Source organism: Cynoglossus semilaevis, chromosome 17 (assembly GCF_000523025.1).
Source record: "Cynoglossus semilaevis isolate Cse_v1.0 chromosome 17, Cse_v1.0, whole genome shotgun sequence".
In the NCBI taxonomy this organism is placed as follows: Eukaryota; Metazoa; Chordata; class Actinopteri; order Pleuronectiformes; family Cynoglossidae; genus Cynoglossus; species Cynoglossus semilaevis.
In genome coordinates this window covers 12054572-12080195 of record NC_024323.1, presented here as the reverse complement: position 1 = coordinate 12080195, position 25624 = coordinate 12054572, and the positions used below count along the sequence as shown (strand labels likewise).

The window sequence follows — 25624 nt, the reverse complement described above, 5'->3', positions numbered from 1 at the left end:
AACAGCAGCCCCTCCCCACTGCACGTCCCCAAACTGCCCTGCACTTGTGACGTGAGCTTGTGTGTTGCAACAGTGGGGCAGAGTGGGGACTTGAGCTACATTCAGAGACAGGACAGAGGACAGAGGACAGAGGACAGAGGACAGGGAGGTTAAACGGATGCGTCTTTTATGTAAACTGTTTATATCTGACAGATACGAGCAGGAACTCACTGACCTTTAACCAAAAAGGCAAAAAAAAAAGGAGGGAAAATAAATTCTGCAGAGTCAAATCCAAAACGAAAGTATTCCAAACCAGTAGAGCACGGATTCCAACAATCCTTAATTTACTGCAAAAAAATATCTTCCCAGAGTCCATTAGTGACAGAGAATAACTATTAAATACTCTTCCACCAGGTGGCAGTGAATGCTATATAAAAAAAAGAAGGACTAAGAAGATCTTCCTGTGTGTCTTTCTACAATTCCTGTGAGTACATCAGCGTTGTGTTCCACCAAACAGGCCCAGGTTCGACACTGGGTAAGTGGAGTGTGAGTGAATTGAAATTAATATTTTAAAGGTCACAAACCTTGGAAACATGATGCGAGACAACCAAAAAAAAAACCCTCTTGCGACCCACCTGAGGGTCGCGACCCAGTCTTTGGGAAACAATGCGGAAGATCACTGTAACAGCTAGCTGTCAGCTAGTCTAAATCAGTAACAATTATAATTCATGAAAAAAAAAAAGCCCCATGCGGCAACTTTTAATCAGTTAAATCTATGGTTTTGAGATGTGGTTTTCTTAAGCCACTCCACCAGAGCCATGTGAGGGTTGTTTTTTTTTTTATCCAAATTTTCATCACATGTTCTCCACGGTGGTATTAGTACCAAACCTCAGGAGTCAAACAGACTAATGTGGCCTTTAGCACCAATCATGGTAGGCGTGGACGTAAGAACCACTGACCTCTCACCCCTGCATGAAGGCGCCGTGTGTGTCTTCCTGCAGCTCTGCAGAAGAGGAGTTCACGTTTGCACCATCTTCACATGTTGACCCTGAAATCAGACGGAATCACAGACAGAATTATTCCAGTAAAAGAGAACAAGAACTTTTTATTTTTTTGTAAGATTTACGAAAATTGTTACAGATTCAAGCCCTTGTGCAAACAGTCCTGATCTTCTTACACACACACACACACACACACAGCTTGACAACTCGCAGAGAAAATTAAATATTGTCCAACGATAACAGTGGACAGCCGCGGCCCTCCTGTGTCACAGTGGGAAACAGAACGGAGAGATTATGCAAACACACTGACAACCAAATGGTTGTCGTCCTTTGTCCTTTCGCCTCCAACAAAACAAGAACAGAAACAGTCACCTCTCTACAAATAACGTTTATCTCATCCCCGGCTGTGACCAGACAGGCTGATTTCCACAGTAAACAACTGTCGTACGTGTAAAAATAGCAGATTTTCCATGTCTAAAGAATACAATACAAGAGTGTTCATTTACGGCACTTCATCAAATAAAATAACAAATTGATCAAATATAAAATGGTTTAACTCGTTTTTTAAATCTTAATCTTAAATTTAAAATGATTGTAAAACATTTGTTCTAATCCCACATATCGACATTTGTGGGATTTATGTGGGGTCACAGGTCATGGTCATTTGGGTCTTGTGTATGTGAATATGTATGACTAAAACCTGCAGTAGGCTCCAAAGTAGTTCAATCGTATTCCGCCAGATGGCGCTCTTACTATATATAGTGGTAGTGCACTCAGTTTTAGTTAAAGTATAGTTTGACGATTAAATATATAAATGGAGGAGATTTTGTTTCTCTTTTCCTTTGAGTAACTTACTTCTTTTTTCCCCACAGTCTGTGACACTGATTATACACTGTGTCCTGGTGTTCTGTGACGTCAGTTCACCAAATAAACATCGTTTGTTTTTCTGACATTGCCGTGTGTAAATGATTAAATGACTTCAGAGATTATACGATAAAAAGAAAAAAGAACAAAGACAAACACGTGTATAGCCGACAAACCGAGTGAAAAACATTAGTCTGTAAAGGAAAGTGGAGCCGAGAAAGAAGTGATGCAACACTGACAATTACCACCGACATGACTCACAAAAGGAGAAGGTGACTGTGATCTTTTAAATCCAAAGACTATGAAGAAACACGTGAAAACAGTTGTACCTATCAGTCAGGGACACAGTCACATTTAGATACACAACAACCAGCCGGGAGACCAACCAACAACTAAAAAATAAAATAAAAAAACAAACAAAAACAAAAACAAAATAAAACAAAAACAAAACAACAGGACATAAGGCAAGAATCTCTATTTATAACCGAATTCTAAAACCAATGGTGAAATACAACACATGCAAATTCAAAAAATATTTCAGATTTCTGTTCCGTAAATTGCCACTGGAGGGCGCTATAAACTCATAAAATGTAATAGTACTGAGTTTGTTCAGCAGAACCACAATGACGCCGCCGTCTTTCTGAATCATTAAATCAAGTTATGATCAACACACCACTTAAAACCCGATGTATTGTTGTTATTTTCACTTTATTTGTTGTTCTTGTTGTTGTTGTTGCAGGAGAGAACACTGGCAGAAGAACTGTCGTGTTTCTTTAAAGACGCCTCATCGCTTCGCTCTTCACGCAAGCGCAGTAGAGTGCAGCGTCAGTCCGTATGAAAAACAACAACAATCAGTCCAACAGGGCCAGGCAGTAGAAAAGATGGCTCAGTAAAGAAACCACCAACACAGGCTCTCTTCACATTCACTGTCCTGCCCCAGCTTTTGCTCTTTACACCCGACTTTTGGATGTCCATGGTGCCGAGCCCATGAACCTGGCCAGTCAGAGCGGGGACGCTGGCGGAAGCCAGCTCCTTTTCGCCAACTTCAACCAGGACAACACGTAAGGCCGGGGAGAGGGTCCGGGGCTGGATGGCCTGTGTGGCTAACGGTAGCTAGCTCTGCCCGGACGTGTCTGTGCGTCCACTGGCTGACTGTCACGGTGACAGATACGGCGCAGTTACGCGAACGTTGAGACACACGCAGCAACGATAGGCGCACACTGCTAGCAGCTACGATAGCCACCTGTGTGTGGCGTAATCCGTCACCATAACGATGTAACGTGTGTAGCTTTCGCAGCGGTGTGTGGTCGCAGGCTAACGCTAACCGCTTGACACATGTAGGTTAGGTGTCATGTAACTTCTTGGCTGTCAGATGTTGCTGTAAGACAAGTACAGAGGTCGGGGTGGACAATAAAACGCAGGTTTGATTTAATTTACAGGCCTGTGCCAACGCTGTTGGAGTTTAACGAGTGCGTTAGTGATTCGATGTGTCAAAGTAGTGACTTCATTGACAACTTGAGCCATTATTGGATGTAAGTGAACATTAACTGTCTTTGCAGTTTTGACTATTATAAAAAATACATAGTTTTTATTACCGATTTATTCTATTAATTTAATTAAGTAACTTTTTGAGTTTTTGAACTTCTAAGATCTATACATATACACTGTATTTATGAATGTTATGAAACATGTTGTTGACACAACACAATGTTGCACCAAGCCATCATGTGCTGTCAGTGCCTTAAAAATAAAATAGGACGTTTGGTTTACTTTAGCCTGTTTTGTCTTAGCACTGACAGCTAGTTACTGAGCTGTTTACTCTACAATTCTATTAAACATGTCGTCGTCCCTTCTGTCATCAACACAGGTCCTTAGCTGTCGGCACCAAATCGGGGTATAAGTTCTTCTCCCTGTCCTCTGTGGACAAGTTGGAGCAGATTTATGAATGTAGTAAGTACGACTGAAGACGACACTATTGCATGACATCATTGTACCATTGTTTTTTTTATTGTTTTGTTGTTATACCTAATGCATGCCATCTGGACAAAAGTCAATCACTGTAGCATTAGAGGATTGCTGTTACATAAAATATTAATGCAGTTTATTTAGCATCCTCCCTGTTACTGCATCATCAGTCTCTGTACCTTAGACGCTCATACATTTTAGTCTGGGCCTCGTCCATTAATGGCCCCTTTTACTGCATGCAGTATTTGTTTTGTTAATTTCTGAAAAATAGTGTTTTCAACACACTGAGCCCAGATAATCTTCTGTTTTTCTGAATTGTGTGAAAAACTGAAAAATATAATATAGACATATAGGGGTGTAAGAAAATATCAGTCCACTGAAATATTGCAATATTTCATATGATTTTGTTCATTAACAATTAACATGCAGATATGAATGGTTTTGGTTCCTTTTATTTCTTCTCTAGCGATCACAGATGTAGCTCCCTCTGTTCCAGTTTCAGTAACTAAGTTTGTAACAGCATTGTGTGTTTACTACAGTATCACAGTATATCGTACTGATGGCCCTGTATCGTGATAGCTATCGTTTCGCCAGATTCTCGCCAATGCATAAAAACATGATGCTTTAATTTGTAGTCAAAAAGCAGGTGTGGAGTGTTTTGGTGTTTTGTTTTTTTGTTTTTTTTCATATTTGTATCTGCAGCAGATACAGAGGACGTGTGTATCGTGGAGCGTCTGTTCTCCAGCAGCCTCGTGGCCATCGTCAGCCTGAAGGCTCCCAGGAAGCTGAAGGTCTGTCACTTCAAGAAGGGAACCGAGATCTGCAACTACTCCTACTCCAACACCATACTGGCTGTTAAACTCAACAGACAGGTGAGCGCCGGCATCTGTGTGTCTCAGCTGCAGCAGGAGCGCTGCAGTGACTGCTTCTTGTTCGGGTACGACTGTGTGGCTAATGATTTATCGCGGCTCCCTCCACAGAGGCTGATAGTGTGTCTGGAAGAGTCGCTGTATATCCACAACATCAGAGACATGAAAGTGTTGCACACGATCAGAGAGACTCCCCCCAACCCCTCAGGTGAGACGGAGCAACAGCAGTTGTAGTAGTATATCATTCTTCCATTGACTCTGTCTATTGGATACAAAAAAAAATGAAAATATTATTTTTTATATATATTATCAAAATGAAAATGTGAGAATTGTGCTGCCATTGCTAAAAAAAATTTTATATAATTTTTTTTTTCTCATTTCTCCAGGACTGTGCGCCCTTTCCATCAGCAATGATAACTGTTACCTGGCCTACCCTGGCAGTGCCACGATAGGAGAAGTTCAAGTGTTTGACACGGTCAACCTGGTAGGTGAACACAAGTAACCCTCCCCCCCCCCTCGCCCCCCCTGCCCCCGGTTGACTGTACGTGTTAGCTCTGTCACTGCGGCTCTTGTTTCAGAGGAGGACCAGCCAGATCATCGTGACTCAGCTCCCTCCGTTCTCTGCGTCACAGCTGATCATTACCTACTGTTTTCCCGTCCTAACGCCTGTTTTCTTCTGCTTCCCAGCGTGCGGCCAACATGATTCCAGCCCACGACAGTCCTTTAGCAGCTCTGGCCTTTGACGCCAGTGGGACCAAACTGGCCACGGCCTCAGAGAAGGTGGGAGTGTGACTGGGGTTTTATTTTTTTCGAGCTGCCTGTCGAAGCAAATCGTAAAAACATGTGCTGAGATTTCCCCCAGTTCTACCGTTCTCACGTTTGTGAAGTTTATTCACGCTGCTTTAAAGCAGCTAATGTGACATCTGTGTGTGTGTGTGTGTGTGTGTGTGTGTGTGTGTGTCTTATTGGCAGCACTTCCTTGTTCTTGACATGTAACTGTTTTGTCTCACTTCCTCCAGGGCACAGTCATCCGTGTCTTCTCCATACCAGAGGGACAGAAGCTCTTTGAGTTCCGACGAGGGGTGAAGAGGTACGGCTCCGTCGCTCTGATCTAAAACCTAACTTCCTGTCTGTGCCTGCGGTCTGCGCTCGAACCATGTCAATGTACCTTACGTGTAAATATATCCTCGCAGGTGTGTGAACATTTGTTCGTTGGCGTTCAGTATGGAAGGTCTGTACCTGTCGGCCTCCAGCAACACAGAGACGGTCCACATCTTCAAATTAGAAACTCAGAAGGAGAAGTATGTGTATGTATCTTCTACACTCCACACTGTTTCTTTATGTTTGCCCCCCCGGGGGTGAATCAACAAAACAAAAAAAAAACTCAACGTATTATTTGCATGTCTCTCTCTCTCTCTCTCTCTTTCTCTCTGTACACACGTAGGCCCGCAGAGGAACCCACCACCTGGGGAGGGTACCTGGGTAAGGTCTTGATGGCGTCCACCACGTACCTGCCCTCACAGGTCACAGAGATGTTCACTCAGGGCCGAGCCTTCGCCACCGTCCGTCTGCCCTTCTGTGGACACAAGAACATCTGCGCGCTGGCTGTGTGAGTGACACACACACACACACACACACACACACACACTGTAGTCACAGATAACATGGTTGTTTAATTGTGATGCTGTAAATGTTTTGGATCAGGATCCAGAAGATTCCCCGCTTGTTGGTTGCAGCAGCCGACGGTTACCTGTATCTGTACAACCTGGATCCACAGGAGGGAGGGGAGTGTACACTCATGAAGCAGCACAGGTAACACACACACACACACACACAATGTCGCGACAGAACAGCTTCATGTTTATTTTAGTAACGAGCGACAGCGATGCCTCAGGAAAAAAAGTTGGAAAAAAAACCACTGAGTGTTTTGTTTTCTGAGTGGCTGAGACTAAAGTTGTTCTTATGTCTGTGTGTGGACACAATACAAGTCAAATTCAAATAAAGTATTTTCTTCAGAGAAGTTGCAGAATAAGTCCACTACTGGTCGACTGTGTTAGTAGATGGATCTGAAAGTTTAATGAATTATTATTTGGGTTTTTGCACAGACAGTAGTCTGGAGTGTAGTACCCCTTTTGACCACTAGGTAGCACTATTGTGCAGAAGTTATTTTCCATTGTTAAAAGTTTGGGAATTTTGATTAGACTCAAACGCACTCATGGAGTCTAGAGTGTAGTACCCTTTTTGACCACTAGGTAGCACTATGGTGCAGATTTTTTTTTCCATTGTTAAAAGTTTGGGAATTTTGATTAGACTCAAACGCACTCATGGCCATGAAAGTATTTTCTCAGTGAAGGAGTTCAAATATCAAACTTTCGTAATGGAGTCTGGAATGTAGTACCCATTTTGACCACTAGGTAGCACTATGGTGCAGAAATTATTTTCCATTGTTAAAAGTTTTTTTTAGGAATTTTGGTTAGACTCAAACGCACTCATGGCCAAATTCAAATATCAAACTTTTAGAGTTCGAGTTGTAAAATGGAAAACGCAGCACGAAGTCCACTAACATGCTGTGATTAGCATCAACTCTTCCTCTGCTGGATCTGACCTCAGGTTAGACGGCGATAACGAAGCACCCAATGAGATCCTCGAGCAAGGCTCCCACGAACGCCCCCTTGTGGCGCAAACCTACAGTGCTGCTGTCACTAAAGGTAAGTCACGGCCGTTGAATTGTGTCATTTACTTCCGTCTAATTTACTTTGTAAATTGTGTAAAAGTGAAATTTTCTCACATTTGTGTTTTGCTTAATTTTGTAGTTTTTTTGTAGTTACTAGAAAATGCCTTATGTCTCCATTAGGATTGTGATCCCAGTGCTTTCTGACTGTTTCTGTAAAGCTAATGATGAACTCGTGGTCCCGTCAGTTCTGTGTAAAGTTGTTGTTTTGATTCCGGTGAGTGATGAGCGACTGTTGTCTCCTAGGTTACTGTGAGGAGCAGGGAGCTGTGGGAGGAGCGGGACTCGAAGACGACCTCAACGACCTGCGCTTGGATGAAGAGAACGAGCAACCGCCGCTCATCCTGGAAACTGACTGACTTCACCCAACCGCGGCCGCACCCACCAATCAGAGGACTCCTCTGGTGCTGCTATGAACACGTAACAGAAGGGGGAGGGAGATGAGGGTGTGATTAAAGGGAGGGAGGGGCTGTTTTTAAAATGCTCAAAGCGTCGTCCGTCCGTCCGTCCGTCCGTCTGTGCTTTCACCTGTTTATACCCATGTCTGTGTTTCTCTCTCTTTTTTTTTTTTTGCTCCTTTTGCTTCCTCGTTCACTCCAGTTCGCCCTCTGTTGGCCGATCTGGAGCTCTGCATGTATATGTGCCAACTGCTAAAACATGCTCCAATGTGAATGAGTGTCTGAGTGTTGGACATTTGATTTAAAAAAAAAAGAAAAGAAACAATAACCATGTAGCCACGTCTCTACTGAAAACACGCACTCAGATGCTAGCACTGTGTTAAAGTGGTTGTGTAAGTGCCTCTCTGCCCCCCCCCGCCCCCTCCCATCATGGTTTCTTCCGTCTGAGAGGGGGAAACCCTTTCGCTTTTGCTTAATAAAATCTCATTTGTTTTTTCGGATCTTAATCTGAGGGTGTGTGCGATCTTTTCTCACTTCCAACTCTTTCGGACGTTAAAGTTGCACGGCGAAGAAAAAGAAAAGTTTGTCGTCGGTCGAGCCATCGATTTGACTCGGAGGCTAATGGTCGTCTGCAGATGTTCGTAAAAATGTTTGTGACCTCGTGCTGAGATCACTGGTTTGCTGGGCATGTATATTAGCAACACAACCTCCACCTGGACTCACCCACCGACCCCCCCCTCCTCACCCTCTCACCCACCTGTACCTCATCTGTACAGAGGCTCGATGGACACCTCCTCCCCCCGTCGGGGCCTACAGTCAGGCCCATTTTCAAACTGTGGTGTTTTAAACTGTCTTAAATAATTATAACCAATGATGTGTCATGTGTATGGAAACATGCATGGTGGTGTTTGTGTGCTACTGTGTCTGTAGGTTCATACCTGAGATAAAGGGTGACGAGGAGGCGACGTCACGCAGCGGGTCAGGTGACCCTGTCTATACTCTGTAGATAAAATAGTTGTGGAAAGCTGTTGTGTCGCCACGTCGACCGGTTCTGACTCCAGTCTCGGGGATGAAGGGTGTGAGGCCACGAAGAGGGCTGTGGGTTAGAGATCAGCCAATAGCAGCGCAGCCTGAAGTTGGTCAGAAACGTTGCACGGTTTCCTTCCTGTCAGTGTTTTTGGTTTGTTCGGAGACTGCGTGACCAGGAACAGCCGTGAGAATTCAGTGTGCCGGGCATTTTCTAATGATTTTGTACAACATGTATAATGTTGCTCTGACGCTCCATTGACAATAAATTCCATGTTGATGAACATGAGGTGCCTTTTTGTTTCCTAGAATCAAAAATTCTAAAAACTTTTTACTTTTACAGTTTGGGCAGGAGTTTTGTTGGTCGTCGTTCTGAACTGTGGAATTTGTCGTTTTCTTCTCTGCTCTCTAGCAGATATCTGGAGTGATGCTTTGAGGAGTGATGCTGTTACCATGGTTACAAGAAGAAATACACCATCTGTGTGTAATTCTGATTGACTGTTACTCTGACTGCAGTCAGGTCCAGGTGTTTTTAAAGTTGCTGTGACAATTCTTTGTGGTCTTCAGAACTTTAACCCAACAAAGGATGTAATTCACTTTTGTTTCACTTTTGTCTCACTCTCTGTGAACCAATGATTTTACAGACGTCAAATCTGTCCAATCAACAGGATCAGTAATGAGAGAGACGCCGTCATTTGCTCGTAGTTTATTGACACTCATGCAGGAGCGACACACGCAGGTGGGCTCTCTGTCGTTGACGTGAGAACACAGCTTTGTCCCCCCCCTCAGGCCCCCTCCAGTCTGACCACACAAACATGATGATGGTGCAGAGAACATGGACATATTTCATACAAACGTAAAATGACGTTGGACACGACGTGTTCTTAAAAGGCTGTGTATAATTCAGTGGATGTGAGTTTTTCCTGTTTATATTTATGTTTTACATCCACTAGGTGGTGCTAAATCCCACGCAGCATACGTTTAAAAACTGCAACAGGCAACATTTAAAAAACTAGACAAACGTAGTGCAGCAACAAACAGAACAACTGGTGACATTCATTAGTTCATCAATTATTAAGACTAGAAGTGATGTTTAAGACTTGTTTAAGACTTGTTTAAGACTTGGGGCTTCTTTAAGACTTCCTTCAGGATTTCTCTGCTCACATCTTCATCAAGTGTCCACTGGGGGGCTGGAGGAGTGTGTGTCACTCTGACCAAGCAAACAAACAAACAAAAAGTAAGGTTACCCACATACAGACGCTGCAGTACGACCACATGCTGTGTGTGTTTATGCCGACCTGCTAGCAGTGTGTGTGTCCACCTCAGTCGTCCTGTCCCCCACCGGACGGCTTGGTGACCTGGACGATCTCCACCGAGGTGAAGCCTTTGGTGGTGGAGGCTCGGTTCCTGGTCCTCATCTTGTTGAGGGCCATCTCGGCCATCTCCGCTCGCTCCTCGGCGTCGTCCAGCTCGTGCACCGGCTTCCTGTACTTGGACAGGCTGGGGTTGGCCTGCTCCTCCTGCAGTGACGGGGGGGGGGGGGGGGGGGTGGAGGGGGGGAGACGGTTAATATTCTTTATATTAATCAAATCTGACATCACGACTGAACTGTTTGTCTGACAGGATTTCCAACATATTTGCATACACGTGTGCATTTGTCTAAACCAGTACTTCTCAAATAGTGGGGCGGGACCCCCTGTGGGGCACGGTGAGGTGCTGGGGGGGCATGAGGGGCTTTAATTACTGCTGAAATGCTTTAATTAGTCACTAGGTGGCAGCAACTCATACAGTGGTTTGTACAGATGTTATGAGGTTCTCAATGGTATTTCAATTTGAAATACTAAATAATTGAGGACCACTGGTGTACACCGACTCGATGGTCGTCCTCTGACCAGTGTATACCGACTCGATGGTCGTCCTCTGACCAGTGACCGTCGGTGTCACGTCTACTCACAGCTTCCTCTATCTGATGTTTGTAGGACTTCAGCTTGTTCTGGAGCTTCTCCACCAGCTCCTGCATGCGCTGGTTGGTCTTGTGGTCCTCCTCCGTCTGGAAGATCAACTCTTTGAGTCGACGCTCGCCCTTACGGAGGTTTTTCACCGTCTCCGTGTGACGCTTCTGCTCCTGGTCCAGCTCATTCTCCAGCTCCTTGATCTACCGGGACACAGATGTGGAGTGTGACGTTGGAGGTCATTCAGTCATTGTTTTTTTTCATCTGAGTCAGACCAGCCACACACCTTGGTTTCCAGTTTCTGGATGGTGCGTTTGCCAGCCTTCAGCGCCTGCTGCTCAGCCTCCTCCAGCTTCACCGTCAGGTCTCTGATGCTCTGCTCGTAGTTCTTCTTGACCTTCTCCAGGTGGGAGCTGCGGTCCTGCTCCTGGCGAAGCTCCTCACACAGTCGCGTCGCCTGAACACAGACGTACAGTAACTCAGTTCTACGTCCAATCAAAATCTGTAAATGAGTAAGTCTGTGCAAGTCGGAGACTCACGTCAGTCACCGCCTTCTTGGCTCTTTCGTCTGCAGCACGGAACTCTGAGATCAGCTCCTCGTTCTCGCTGGACAGTCGTGTGAGGTCGGCCTCCATTTTCCGTTTGAAGATGATCAGACTTTGATTCTGGTGTGAGACGAGAAACATGATTTACTCGGAGGAGGAGGACGTTGTGTGTCCTTCAGTTCTCCTGTGCGACCTCGTACGTACCTGCATGCTGATCTCACTGAACCTCTCCGTGGTGTCCACCAGTTCCTGCTCAATCTGTTTGCGTGCCCTCTCGGAGGCCTCCAGCGCTCCCCTCAGCTCCTCCATCTCCCCCTGCATGAGGCACAGTCGTCGCTCCTGCAGGCTGTACTTCTCCCTCAGCTCGTCGTGCTGACGGGCGTCCTCGTCCATCTGCACCTGCAGGTCCTGGAGAAAAAAAATTAATAATCACACAGTTCTTCTTCTTCTTCATCTTCTTCTTCTTCAGATCTGTGTATTTCACAGTCCAACTTACTTTGATCTGCTGCTGCAGTTTTTTCAGGGTCTTCACCAGCTCGGCGTTGTTCCTGTTAGCGTGCTCCAGCTGAATCTCCATCTCATTCATGTCTCCTTCCATCTTCTTCTTCATCCTCAGGGCCTCGGCTCGACCTTTGGCCTCTGCCTCCAGACTGGCCTGCAGCGACTCCACTGCACGTGCGTGGTTCTTCCTGGATGGTACCATCACAGTATATGAAGTATATAAAATGTTGAAAAATGTTTCCCTCACGACACCAACATAACTGTGATGTTCCCAGCGATCGCTGTTATTAACTCTCAGTCTCAGTCTGACCTGGTGACCTCGAACTCCTCCTCTTTTTCATGGATCCTACGGTCAATGTCGGCCTTGACCTGGGCCAGCTCCAGCTGTACCCTCACCATTTTACCTTCTTCGACCTGGACACACACACGGAACGCCACGTTTACACAAACTGGTCTCTGACAGGAGGAGAGAAACTCCACGACTCTCCTCTTGTTTTCACCTCTAATGAAGCTTCCGCCTCCTCCAGAGCCAGCTGCATCTCCTCCTTCTCCACCTCCAGCTTCTTCTTGATTTTCTGAAGCTCGTGGAAACTGCGGCCTCCCTCACCAAGCTGGTCCACCAACTCCCTGATCTCCTCTGTGAGAGAACTGACGTTGTTACCCTGTAAAGTGACCGTGGATTTGACGGATCCGCAGGCGGCCGGTGAAGTCACCTGAGAGGGTCTTGTTCTCCTTGCGGACGATCTCAATCTGATCCTGACTCTCCTCGTACGACGTCCTCAGCTTGTAGAGCTCCGTCATGTAGGAGCGACTCTCCTTCTGGCTGGTCTCCAGCTCCAGTTGCAGCTCCTCGTTCTTTTGGCTCCACTCGGCTGCCAGCTTGTCAAAGACTCGCTGCTTCTTGTCCAGAGCCGCTGCTGCGGCGTTGGACTGGTCACAAGGAGGCAGAAAAGGTCAGGGATTAATGACAGATTCATAACAAGTTAAATAAATGAGGCAGCGGGCTGGAGGTCAGACTTTTGTTATTCTATTTTGTTGCGGGGACCTTTGTCCCTGTGGGGACATTTTTTCAGGTCCCTTTAAGGAATGCGTTATGTCTAAGTCCTTACAGCTCATGAAAACCAGACTGCGTGTGTCTCTACCTTCTCCAGGTCTATGGTGAGGTCCTCCACTTCACCCTGCAGCCTCTGCTTCACCTTCTCCAGACTGGCAGCTCTGGCCTGAGCTGCCTCCGCCGCCTCCTCAGCCTCCTGGAGCCGTGCCGCAAGTTTTTTCCTGCGGGGGGAGAAGTGGGCGGAGGGAAAGGTGGAGTCACTTCTCAGTCGGACGCAGTTTGTTGATGCGATTTATTTCTCCAGTAGATTTTCCCCGAAGCTCTCTTTAACTTACTTGGTCTCCTCCAGCTCCTCGGTGCGATGGATGGCGTCGGTCTCGTACTTGCTCCTCCAGGACGTGACGTCAGCATTCAGCTTGGACACGAGGCGTTGGAGTTCGCTGCGGGCTTCTGACTCCTCCTCCAGCTGCTCTTTGAGCAGAGAGAGGTCATGACGAGCGTTGGCCAGCGACACGACTGCTGTGTTACGACCCTGCAGGACGACAGTCGAAAAGTTCTAAGACAAAGGTTGTACTTTTCAATGATGTCTGATTTGGCAATAGTTGTGTGTGTTGTACCTTGTTCTCCTCCTCCACCTGTCTCTTGAGTTCGTCCACCTGCAGGATGAGCGAGGCCTTCAGCCTGCTGGTCTGCGTAAACCTACTTTGCACATCTTCCAACTCCCGGCTCAGGTCGATGTTCTCCGCTGAAGAAGAAAGAAAAAAAAAACCCAACAATAACATCAAACAATAAAACACAAATATGGTTTGAATTCATTTCCCTCCCTCACCAGTCAGATGTATTTTGGCGGAGTTGAGATCAGACTGAACGCGCTCCAGCTCAGCCAGGCGTGCGTTGGCCTCCGACAGGTTGTCCTCCAGCTTGTGGACGTGGGCATCAGAGTTCATCTGCATCAACACACGGCACAAATGCGTGAGTTTCAGCGGCCGCGTCGCGTCCACGTCTCTTCTCTAAGGTTCACTTTAGTACCTTTGCCTTCTGAGTGGCCTCCACCGTGACGTTGAGATCTTCGATCTCGGCCTTCATGCTCAGTTTGTCCTTCTCCAGTTTGACCTTCAGCCTGGTCAGGTTCTCCAGCTGCTCTCCCAGCTCTGCCATGGCATCCGAGTGTTTCTTCCTGAGCCCGGCCGCCGTGGCCTCAGACTGGAGCGCGGCCTCCTCCAGCTCGCGCCTCAGCTTCAGCAGCTCTGCCTCTCTCTTCCTGTTTTGTTCGATCTTTAAAAAGTACAGCAGTGGAGTCAACATCAGGGTGAAGTGGTTTCTCAGACAACATGACAGCTGTCAATCATCCTGACCTGGGCCACGGTGGCTCCTCCGGCCTCCTCCAACCTGTCGCTGAGATCATCAAGATCACGTGACAGCTCAGCCCTTTGCTTCTCAACCTATAACAAGACACCAAGGAGAAAATACCTTCATTCTTATCTGCGTCTTTAGAGGAGTCAGTCCCGTGACGATCAGAGGAAGTAACGGCTGAAACTACATCCTGTACCTTGGCTCTTATGGCTCGCTCAGCCTCCAGTTCCTCCTCCAGCTCCTCGATGTGGCACTGAAAGAAGGAGACGCAGATCCCAAAACTGATGAATCAGAGCCTACGTTTTATTAAGAGGCTGAAAAAATATTCGTTTTTAAGATTTAAGTGTAGTGCTAAACACAACTAATCAGTGAGTGACTTACAAAATGATCAATCACGTCACTGACTAATGACCACATGATGGTGCTAGAGGACATGTTGCACGTGTTTGAACAGTTCTGTGATCAAGGATTACGTTTGTTTAGCTTTATATTTAACTGTTTATTTGATGATTGTTGATGTTTGATTTACATCTGTGTATGCACAGATATAACACAGCTTTTATCTTAAGGAATTATCATGGGGGGGGGGGGGGGGGGGGGGGGGGGGTAATATCGAAGGACAGGGGACACAGGAGGAGCTCTGATCTGTGTCTTTAACAAACCAGCCTGTTGTGAGGAAAGTTCTTGCAGGTTTTAAAGATTTGCCAACATGGAATCTTTGATCATTGTTGATGTGACCCTTTTTTCTGTTTGTTTTTTTTACCTGATGCTCTTTGATCTTGCGGCTAAGCATGGAGCTGAGTGCTTGTTCGTCCTCCAGCTTCGAGTTCATGTTGTTAATCTCAAAGTCTCTCCTGGAAGAAACCCCACGACGGAAGATCAGTCGGTGTTTAATGAAGCTCCAGATTGATTTTAGACTTTTGCAGTTGTTTTGCAGGTGGAGGTGTGTGTGTGTGTGTGTACGTGTACGAGTGCGTCTCACTTCCTGATGACCTCCTCCAGGTCGACCTTGGCGTTCTCCATCTCGTTCAGGTTCTCTATAGTCATCTTCAGGTCGCCCTCTGCTTTTCTTCGTGCTTTTTCCACCTCTGCTCTGATCCTCTTCTCCTGCTCCCAGCTGTCCTCCAGCTACACACACACACACACACACACACACACACAGATAAGTGTCCACCTGCACATGTTTCTGCAAGAACTAAGTCAACTAAGTCCTGTACCTCATTGACTTGTGCATTGAGCCTGCTGTTGGTCTTGGTCAGATGGTTGACTTTGTCTTCCTCTGTCTGAAGTTCCTCCAGAGTTTTCTGCATTAAAACATGAACATATATATTATTGTTTTGTTCATTTAGTTCAGTTTGATGAAGTCGTATGAGTATTTTTAAGACTTTTATTTCCCAGTTGTGTGTCGTACCTGTTGCAGCTCCTCCAGAGCTCTCCTGTCCTTCTCCAGTTTGGAGATATGGTCGTCCCTCTGGCTCAGGTCACCGGTCAGAGTCCGCACCTTGTAGTCCAGACCCTAAATGCACCATTGAACAGCAGTGCATTAGTCTGACACTAAACCTGGGACCAGATCAACCAAGTACCCAAGTAGGAGGTTCTTAAAAACACAAATCTCATTTACATCTCCTGGGTAAAATTTGGACATTTTTTATTTAAAGTCAATACAGAGGAAAATGTTCAGAAAGTTAAATAAAGAAACGTTTACACCTTCCTCTCCGTAGTCTCACCCCTCTCCTCCTTTACCTGTTTCTCCTTCTCCGTCTTGGCCACCGTGGACTCCAGAGACTCCAGGTCTTTCTTCAGCTCGTTCACTTCTCCCTCCAGCTGTCTCCTCTGACCATGGAGGGAGGCCGTGTTGCCTTCCTCCTCCTCCAGGCGCTCACACAGGTCCTGGGTTCAGTCGAGACAAGCAGCATGAGTTAATCACGGCCTCACAGAGGGGGGTCATAATGGCTTCATCAGGGTCAAAGGTGAAATCACCTGCACCGACTCCTCCAGCTGGACCTTCTGGTGCATCAGCTGTGTGCAGCGTTCCTCGGCATCCCCCAGCGTGTCCTGCTCCTGCAGGGTGACGGGGGTTAGTCAGTGTAGTTTGGCACCGACTGTATCGTGCACAGGCCTGTACTTACTGCAGCCAACGCTAGGGACAAGTCACTCTTCTCCTGTGACAGAGTGAACATCTTCCCCTCGAGATCTTTGATCTTGCCCTCCAGCTCCTTGGCCTTCTCCAGTGCCACCCTCAGCTCCTCCTCCTTGGCCTTATAGATCTCCTCCTGACGAGCAACCATGAGCAGGGGCTTGACCTACAGCAGCCAAGGTGAGAAACACGTCAGTAATGAACTCGAGGACGGTGATGTCCATAAAGACGGTCAGAAACGTAACCACTAGCCTTAGTGTAAAGTTTCCACCAGCCCCAGTAGCGAAGCTGGAGGAACTTCCTCACGTTACGCTGGATGGCCATCAGCGCAATTCTGCATCAGCCCACACAAAGAGAACAACTCATTAGAGGAGAGTGAGTCACTGTGGTGAAAACCCACACTCAAACACACACACACACACTTGTGGTGAAAACCCACACTGAAACACACACACACACACACACACACACACTGACCGTCTGTCCACCATCTTCTTAAACTCGATCCTCATCAGAGTTCCTCTCAGTTGAGCCTGCAGCAGAGTGATGATCTTGGCCAGACGTTCGTCGCGCATGTCTTCCAGCTTTGCCAGAACACCTGCACGGAAAAACACCTGGAGAGCCCAGGAAAAAATTATACACATGATAGTTCGTGTGCGTATCACAGACGAGTGAACGGACTCATGTCGGGTGCTGATATTTCTGTGTGAAAAGTTGAAGAACCTTGGTGTGGCCAATGCGGTACTCCATGTTATCCAGACCGATGGAGTTCAGGATGAGCTCGGACGCCTTTTTGTTGTCGACAAATCCCTTAGGGATGACATTGGGGTTGAGGATACAGTACCTACAGCAGGAGGTGGAGAAAAAAAAGAGGTGATCAATATCAAAACAAAGGAGGGAGTAGGAATATAATTTACAGGCTCAGACCTTTGTTTGAATTCTGGGTACTGTAGTCTATTTGGGAATCCCTTTCGGCAAATACGGATTCCCTCCAGAACACCGTTACAGGCCAACTGGTGCAGGATCAGGTGATTATCAGTAACTCCTGTTTTTTTATAACACAAACAGACATGGTGTCATTTTAAATCCCAGCTTCTTATTGATGATGCCGTGTTCTATTTCAGTACTGTGGTACAAAGAGGTAAAATTACTGTGTATTTGTTTACTTCTATTTCAGTACTGTGGTACAGAGAGGTAAAGAAAAAAAAACTCCCACACAAACCTCAGCTACTGACCTGACTTTTTGAACTCATTGGGCACAATGCAGCGGACAAAGTGAGGAGCAGTGCTTCTCAGTGTGCTCATCAACTTGTTCAACTGTTCCTGTTGAACGTTAACACACAAATACTGAAACGTTAGGTCTCAGTTTCTAAATATAACTCGATAAAACGTCACATTTCCTCAATCATAAAATTATGATAAAACTCCAGAAGGAAAACTGTGTGGGACGTGATCTCTGTTCCAGGTTCTGTTTGTGTCCAATCATCTGCTGCAGTGAGACTGAACCAGTTACCCTGTAGAAGTTGGAGACGGTTTGGAACGAGGAGCCTTTCTTCTGCTTCTTGGTTCCTGTAGCGCCCCCTTCCTCTTCTTTGAAGAGCAGAGCCAGCAGAGGCATGGAGGACTTCTGGAAGAGTCCCACCACTGTCTCGTTCAGGGGGTCTTTGTTCTTCTCCAGCCAGCCGACGATGTTGTAGCCCACCTGTTGACGGCCCGCCAACAACAAATGAATGAAATCAAACTGACCGACACACACGTCGAGTCAAATCCTCCGTCAGTTATTTGGTTCTTACGGTGCCGGCGTAGTGGACCAGCTCAAAGTGGACCTCAGCTCCTTTCCTGCCCCCTTTTGGTTTGAGGAAGTTGGAGGACTTGCCCACGTGGTTGTCATACAACGATGCCTTGAAGGTCATGTCTGTCGCCTTTGGAAACACACACTGTTCCTCCAGAATAGAGAAAATCCCCATGGGCTGAAGAGGAGAGATGTAAAAAAAAAACCTGCATCTGATTGGACGTACACATACAGTTACTTTGTGTATTACTCTCAGTGCACAGTACCTTCTCCAGCAGGTCGATACAAGCCTGGAGGTCCAGACCAAAGTCGATGAAGACCCAGTCGATGCCCTCCTTCTTGTACTCCTCCTGCTCCAGCACAAACATGTGGTGGTTGAAGAACTGCTGCAGCTTCTCGTTGGTGAAGTTGATGCAGAGCTGCTCAAAGCTGTTTAACTGGACGGAGAGATGGAAGGTGTGGATTTTCTTTTTTTCTACTTCGACAGCATATTTATATCTTTCCTCAGCCGATCCTACCTCAAAGATCTCAAACCCGGCAATATCCAGTACTCCTATGAAGTACTGCCGCTGCATCTTGGTGTCCAGGGTCTTATTGATGCGAGTCACCATCCACTTGAACATGCGGTCGTAAATGGCCTTGGCCAGAGCGCCGATGGAGTACACACACTGGTCCTGGTTCTGACCTGAGCTCAGATTCAGACTTTAAGATGAGTGTGTGTTTTCACAGTCGCTGATTTAAATATTTGGATTTTTAAATGTGGTTTGAATTTTTACCTTTGGTCACAAATTCATTGCCAACTTTGACTCTGGGACGTGTTATACCCTTTTGGAGCTCCCCGGAATTGATGGCCATGAGGTGGGCAACTTTGTCGGCCACTTTAAAAGAGACAATACAAACAAAAATGATCACTTTTATAACACCTGCAAGAATAGTAGAACTGGGAGGAAAAACTGTTCAGGCGTGTGATGAAATAATTGACATTTAATTTCTACTTCTACATCAATTAAATATATATTTTGTATTGATGCTAAATGTTGTTGTCATTACTCCAGAATGAAGTGATGTTTTTGTGTGTATTAGCAGCAGCATGTTTGATCACCATGTTGACCATAGTGTATAACTTTATACCACTAGGTGGTGGTATATCCTGTATGGTGCAACTTTTGAGGGAAATGTTTTCAAGCAAGATGAAAAATGCACAAGTGGACGGAGAACAGAGAGAAATACAGCGATAAACACAGAGATGGAGGCTGTGATTCTGTACCCTCGGTGGAATCCACATCAGCCTGTTCCTCTCTGGCCTTCTGTTTGAACTTCATGTTGCCGAAGTGCATTATGCCTCCAGTCAGCTTGTAGACGCTCATCTTCTCCTCAGAAGTGAAGCCCAGGACATCAAAGGCCTCCTGCGGACAAAAAAGAGATCATTAGTGCATCACACCAAAGTAACATGCACAGAGGCAGCAGTCAGAATTAGACTGTAAGATCAGATTTCTTGTAAAAATGGAATTCATCAGATGTTAAATTTATGCCGAGCATAAAAAAAAGAAACAGCTGATGTAAGAAGCTTTGAGAGCAGGATTTAAGAGACTGAGAGTTTTACTGACATCAGTGAGCTGCAGCTCCTCTCCATCGTCCATGTTGTCCACCACAGTGACTCCCTGACAAACCCACACGTACTGTTTAGGGTCTGGACTCAGCAGCAGAGCCTCTGGAAAAAAAAAAAAACACGGAAAATAACACAAAAATATTACCACAAAATAATAAGTTTTATCATGAAAATAGAAGATCTGGCAAAAAATAAAATACAAGAGAAGAAGTTGCTATAAATATTAATAAATATAGCTTTAGTTTTACCAATAAATTAGTACAACTTAAAGATAATTCAATTAAAATGTTAAAATGTCTGAAAGCTAGCAACTCATACAGAACAGATACATGTTCAGAAATGTACAAAAACAGGAAATATAGTTACCAGGATGTCAAAAAGATTTAAACAACAATCTTGTAGATAACATTTTATAACTTAGCTTTGACGTAGAGCTAACGTAGCCTTGGGTAAAAATGAACTTAAAAGTAGCAAAGAAGAAGCTAAAGTTAGCTTAGCGTAGTAGCAGTTGCCAGGAATGAGTGAAAAATAGCAAAAATAATAGCAATGATTGACTGTTCAACTAGACTGCTTTATTATGACACACTTGTAAAACTTTAGTGAAGTAAAAAACAACAATCTGTGGCTCAGTTTCATTTTCATTTTCCTCACCTATGAGTTCTGGCCTCCTTCCAGAGAGGAGCTGGTAGAAGATGTGGTAACCTCTCTCCGTAGCCTGCTGGGAAATCACCCTGGATTTCTCCAACAAATCTAACTCACAGAAAGAAAAAAAAAAGAACATTACAAACACAACACCACTTTATCAGTAACAAGTATGTGTTTTTTTTATGGCTAATGAAGTCTGTGCTTTCATTAAAGCCACCCACATTAGAACATTACAAACACAACACCACGCAGACTTTATCAGTAACAAGTATGTGTGTTTTCTTTTTATGGCTAATGAGGTCTGTGCTTTCATTAAAGCCACCCACAGCTCTCGATATCAGCACCAGCCAGCTTTGCTGTGGGGCCGAAGTGGATGCGAATGAACTTTCCCTAAAAACAAAAGGCAGAGCAGAAAAACAGACTGTTGGTTCTAACGTTTGAACTGATGTGGTGTTACAGTAGTGTGTGATAGTTCATTTAACAGCGTGCAGCTTTATCAGACGGTGGTCCGTACAAAACGGGAGGAGTTGTTGTTCCTGATCGTCTTGGCGTTACCAAAGGCCTCCAGCACTGGGTTAGCCTGAATGATCTGGTCCTCCAGAGATCCCTGAGGGCAGAGGAGAGAAGAAGAGAGGAAAGGAAACGAGAGGAGAGGAGAGGAGAGGAGAGGAGAGGAGAGGAGAGGAGAGGACAGGAGAGGAGAGGAGAGGAGAGGAAAGGAGATTTATTTACTTATTCATAAATTTCAAAAAACTAAACTAAAAAGGCTATTTTTAATATCTTTATATTTAAAAAAAGAAACTAAAAAGGCTATTTTTAATATCTTATCTGTGTGCAATAATTTACTTAAATATCCTGTAGCCTTAAATGGCCTTAACTTCTGCATTTCCTGTTTCCTTTATAACAACAAAAGTTAAAAAATGCCTTTTTGCTTCATCCTGTCCAGTTATACGGACAGTAGCGTGTGATCTTTGAAGAAAAAAAACCCCCATTAAAATCAAAGAGTTATCTGCCTAAATTATAAATAAAACCCACTAACGACTGATCCCAAATGTGACTGCACTTGCCTTGGAGTCTGAGGCTTTGCTCCCAGAGGCTCCAACATTAGCAAAGTACTGGATGACCTTCTTGGTGTTCTCAGTCTTGCCGGCACCAGATTCTCCACTGAGGGAAAGATGAGAATAGAATTTTAATTTAAATGTTAAATTTACTATTGAAAACAGACAAAAAAACAAAACAAAAAAGAAAACATGTGTCCTCACGTGATCAGCATGGACTGGTTCTCATGCTCTGCCATGTCCCGACAATAAGGAGGGGAGACAGGAAGAAAGACAAACAGAGTGTGAGCAAGGCCGGTTTAATGACTGTTGATTTCCCACAGAGCAGATCACAGGAGTAAAGATGTTCCCTGTCAGCACCGGCAACAACACAGGCAGCTGTCAGCTTCTCCCCCGGCGACACATAATGGCCTCAAAGTCATTTTCATCTCCCTGAACAGATCATCGCAATACTTACAAACCTCCAGCAACTGCCTCTGCTCCCTCTTTCCACGTACAACTGTGTAAATGTTTTCCAGCGATTACACAGCGGTTATCCCTAATCACTACATACCACAGGCATGTTTACCTCAGCTCGGCCAAATTCAAACCCCCTCCCCTCACTCATCGTTGGCTCTTCTTCCTCACCCATCATCATGTCGTGGTAAGCGTTGTCCGAGACGGAGAAGAGGTGAGGAGGAACTTCGTTGCGTTTCTTCCCCTTGTACATCTGGGCCACTTTGGCTCCGTAGATGGGCAGCCATTTGTAGGGGTTGATGGTCACACAGAAGAGGCCAGAGTAAGTCTGGAGAGGAGAGGGAGGAAACTGATTGATCCATCTTCTACCGCCTGATGCTTTCAAAGTCACACAGGAAGTCTTCAGGTAAGGATGGAACACACCTTGGATTCACACTCATATTTATACCTAGAGTCAACATAGAGAGTCCACTCAAACTAATCTCATGTCTGTTTCAGGACAGAGTCCAAGCACAGACATTCAGAACATCTAAACCCAGTTACCACGAGGGAATCGAACTGGTGACCTTCTTTATCCCTGTCTTTTCCACTTCCAGACTGGACTGATTCATCTCTATCTCTAAAATTAAAGGATGAAAAATAATATTTTATTTAAGTCCAGACTTAGTCCTTTTGACTTCAAGCTTCAGTTTATCTGTTTCAAAGTTGTTGTTTTTTTTTAGCATTACTGAGTTAAAACAACAATATTTTTTCCTCCTCAGTTTCAGTAAATGAGTCATCCACTTCTTTGGCCACAGTCGGTTCTCTCTACGTGCAACGATTTGTCATGTAGTGTGTGTTTGTGGGTGAGCTCTACAGGACAGGACACAGAGGTGTGTACTGAGGCTTACGTAGATCCTCATGTGGACGTATCGGCCGCGCAGGTTCTCCAGGACACTGGCCTCATTCAGGAACGTGAGGTTGGCCATGTCGCTGGCTTGGTAGAACTTTGGAGGGTTCATTTGTTGAACATCATCCTTCTTCACAATCACAGTCTGACAGGGGAGTGAAAAAAAAAGAATTATCACAGTCAATGTTATAATAGTTACAGCAAATATTTCATTATATTCATTACTGCACAACTTCAGTCTCACCGTGCTCTTGGTCTTGACGGTGACTTTGTCTCCATCTTCAGACTGAATCTCTCCGGCGATGAAAGCCTCCTTCTCGTCTTTGACCCAGCAGGAGCGCTTGATGTCGTACGGTTTGTTCATAGCATCCATCCGCTCCTTCTCTGTGGGGACCAGGAACGGCATGGGGTCCACCTCATCCCCACACTCACCTTTGTATCCGCCCGGCATGGCTGCTGCTGCTGCTGCTGCAGACTCCAAATCCTCGGCCCACTGACCCACAGGCTGCTGCAGAGAGAGAGAGAGAGAGAGAGAGAGAGGCTGGGACTGGGATGGAAAATGGAAATAAAGTTAGAACAGGAAGAGAGAAGTAGAAGGACTTTCTCCTTGACATCTTCAGTATCATACTTACCAAAGCTGGGCCCAGGTACGCAGGAGGAGGATTTGGGGTGAGAATTGTCGTCGTGGTCTTATATATCTGGGCGTCCATCTCCTGATATGGTCACAACTCTAAAATCAGCTCTCACCCTGAGGTCTCATCCTTCTGATCTGCCTGGCAGCTACAGATCTGGAAATTCTTCGCTGCATCTCCGTCCATTTAGGGTTTCCCTGGAAAGTCATCACTCAGCCTGGAGGCATCTCCATCCCTCTCTGGATCAATCTTCTCCAACCCTCTGCCCTTCCATTTTCATCCCACTTTTGCTTGCTGTCTTTTTCTGTGTCTGATGGGATTTGGGATGAGTAAGGCAGTTTAAATTAAAACCACTGACACACGGAGAAGGTAACAGCTATTTATTCTCATATCGCTGTCTTAACTTTTTAGAAAACAGATCTTGTTTTTCTGCATAGTCGATAGAAATGACTTTTATATTAACATTATAAATTTCATGAAGTGTACAATATTTTCCAGGAAATTTATAGTTAAATTGTAAAATGAAATAAATAAAAATCTAATTGTTTTTTTCAACAGACATGAAATCACTTTTCTATATTTTATTTGATTCAATAAAAATGTTTTTATTCCTTAAGTTAAATACAATGTCAATCAGATCTTTGAAGAAAAAAAACTCCTTTGTTGAAAAACAACATTTTATTTTAGACCAGTTCAGAGCTCGTTTCTCATACACTTAACGTCAGAACTCCTTTGTTGAAAAACAATATTTTATTTTAGACCAGTTTGGAGCTCGTTTCTCATACACTTAATGTCACTTCATTCACTTTAACTCTGCTACGATATCCTTCAAAATTATTCATTATTTTAAAGCTTACAGATTCGATTAAATCATTTGGCCTCAGCGTGTGTTCCCCTCAGCAGTACTTCAGTACATGTGTATTTACTTCATGTCTGGGCTGTTGGGACCATTTCCCAGAATGTAGATTTCTTTGCAGCTGTTGCACATGTTCCCAAAGGGGGGCACTAAAGGACACGGATTGACATGGCAGCGCACACACAGACGTTAGACGAAAGAAGTCAATCACACAACATGATCGTGTCCATGTATATTTTCCTGTTATGCTACAGAATCCTTACATGTTTGTTAGGTGGGATTTCTTGGGACAATAAATTTATATTATAGGCTGTAGAACAAAATGAAAGAGGATTCTAACTCTGTCCTCCGGTGACCTCCTCCTCCTCTCCTCATCACAGAAAGGTTTCAGGTAAGTGTTTTTGTTTCTTTCATTTTTGGTTTCTCCTTCAGACTGAGTTTGCCCGAGGATGGGAATTACCAAGTTCCCGGGAATACCATTGGCTTGTGAGGGACTTTTTGAATAACACACACACACACACACACACACATGCATGTACAGACATATACACACTCATAATCACATAATCATACTAACAGCTGTACATGACCCTTTTGTGTGTGTGTGTGAGAGAGAGAGAGAGAGTTTATGCGCTGCCACCTGTGTAGTGTCGACACTGTAACAAACATGTGGGAATTAGACAGATGCAGTATAAAAGTAGGTTGGGTTAAAACAAAAGGCATGAGACAGATGGACAGACGGATGAGCTCATCACTTCCAGACTGAAGCTGATTAACAAATAGAATGTACTTTATGTGATTATTATTACTATTTTCTGTTGTTAGTGAAAGAGAGTGTGTGTGTGTGAGTGTATCCAGCAAGCTGATTGACTGCTTAAGGTGGATTTAGTGTGCCCTTTAAACAGTATGTTGAGAGGGGCTATTGTTGCAGCAGCTTATACTGCAACCATGCAGCTAGATCCAGCACAGCTGAATTCCCTCAGAGATTTGGCTGGAAACGTTTTTTAAAACTCTAAAAAAAAAAGCCTGGAAACGTTTTTTAAAACTCTAAACAAATAAAAATAAAAAAAAGAGGTCGGATCTGAGTGATCTGTGAAAATTAAAATATTAAAAAAAAGACATACAAAAGTGGCGCAAAATAAAGGAATATAATATTGTAAAGACTAGAACCATATCAGATTTGATCAGATAGGACTTAACTACAGCCCTTTGACTGTTTACATTTTTTAAGTAATCTATCTATCTATCTATCTATATCTATCTATCTATCTATAAATCTATAAATCTATAAATCAATAAATCAATCAATACA

General features: G+C 44.8%; 2 protein-coding genes across 9 annotated transcripts; one reads left to right on the top strand and one right to left on the bottom strand.

Annotated features, from left to right (window-relative positions):
• Positions 1-2583: 2583 nt before the first annotated feature.
• wipi2 (WD repeat domain, phosphoinositide interacting 2) lies at positions 2584-9117 on the top strand. 5 transcript variants are annotated; one of them, XM_025064320.1, is made up of 13 exons: positions 3165-3181; positions 3284-3376; positions 3712-3794; positions 4512-4681; positions 4790-4886; positions 5065-5162; positions 5366-5458; positions 5698-5768; positions 5872-5979; positions 6123-6287; positions 6383-6490; positions 7289-7386; positions 7656-9117. In XM_025064320.1, coding segments are annotated over exons 1-13 (1299 nt in total). In that variant the 5' UTR covers positions 3165-3179; the 3' UTR covers positions 7769-9117. The 5 variants fall into 5 exon arrangements, with proteins under 5 accessions (XP_024920089.1, XP_016895805.1, XP_016895804.1 ...); XM_025064321.1 differs by lacking the exons at positions 3165-3181; positions 3284-3376 and adding an exon at positions 2584-2905 and having other exon boundaries at positions 4515-4681; positions 5872-5985; XM_017040316.2 differs by lacking the exons at positions 3165-3181; positions 3284-3376 and adding an exon at positions 2584-2905.
• A 131-nt stretch (positions 9118-9248) lies between these two features.
• LOC103393299 (myosin-16-like) lies at positions 9249-24007 on the bottom strand. Of its 4 annotated transcripts, XM_017040271.2 has the most exons (44): positions 23069-23275; positions 22826-22969; positions 22107-22263; positions 21684-21711; positions 21489-21585; positions 20936-21028; positions 20748-20811; positions 20428-20526; positions 19775-19878; positions 19435-19573; positions 18944-19045; positions 18686-18852; positions 18434-18604; positions 18169-18345; positions 17889-18077; positions 17611-17698; positions 17303-17420; positions 17099-17219; positions 16853-16989; positions 16628-16709; positions 16368-16541; positions 16219-16299; positions 15982-16128; positions 15650-15754; positions 15456-15542; positions 15221-15366; positions 15002-15092; positions 14435-14491; positions 14241-14327; positions 13915-14160; positions 13715-13832; positions 13503-13630; positions 13221-13417; positions 12974-13106; positions 12545-12761; positions 12332-12468; positions 12142-12245; positions 11827-12019; positions 11535-11738; positions 11325-11450; positions 11072-11242; positions 10788-10988; positions 10132-10353; positions 9249-10043 (listed from the first exon to the last, which is right to left on the bottom strand). In XM_017040271.2, exons 1-43 carry the CDS (start codon positions 23273-23275, stop codon positions 10156-10158), a joined length of 5832 nt encoding a protein of 1943 aa, XP_016895760.1. In that variant the 3' UTR covers positions 9249-10043; positions 10132-10155. The 4 variants fall into 4 exon arrangements, with proteins under 4 accessions (XP_016895760.1, XP_024920048.1, XP_024920049.1 ...); XM_025064280.1 differs by having other exon boundaries at positions 22826-24007; XM_025064281.1 differs by having other exon boundaries at positions 18434-18852; positions 23069-24007.
• Between the last annotated feature and the right edge of the window lie 1617 nt (positions 24008-25624).

Coding starts and splice junctions, on each gene's coding strand:
- wipi2 (XM_025064320.1), top strand. Junction 3,377..3,711: donor AACTTGAGCCATTATTGGAT/GTAAGTGAACAT, acceptor TCATCAACACAG/GTCCTTAGCTGTCGGCACCA. Junction 5,163..5,365: donor TGTTTGACACGGTCAACCTG/GTAGGTGAACAC, acceptor TCTGCTTCCCAG/CGTGCGGCCAACATGATTCC.
- LOC103393299 (XM_025064279.1), bottom strand. CDS start 23,275: ATGCCGGGCGGATACAAAGGTGAGTGTGGGGATGAGGTGGACCCCATG. Junction 15,543..15,649: donor CTCTGGAGGAGCTGCAACAG/GTACGACACACA, acceptor GTTTTAATGCAG/AAAACTCTGGAGGAACTTCA. Junction 12,469..12,544: donor GGAGAACAAGACCCTCTCAG/GTGACTTCACCG, acceptor GTTCTCTCACAG/AGGAGATCAGGGAGTTGGTG.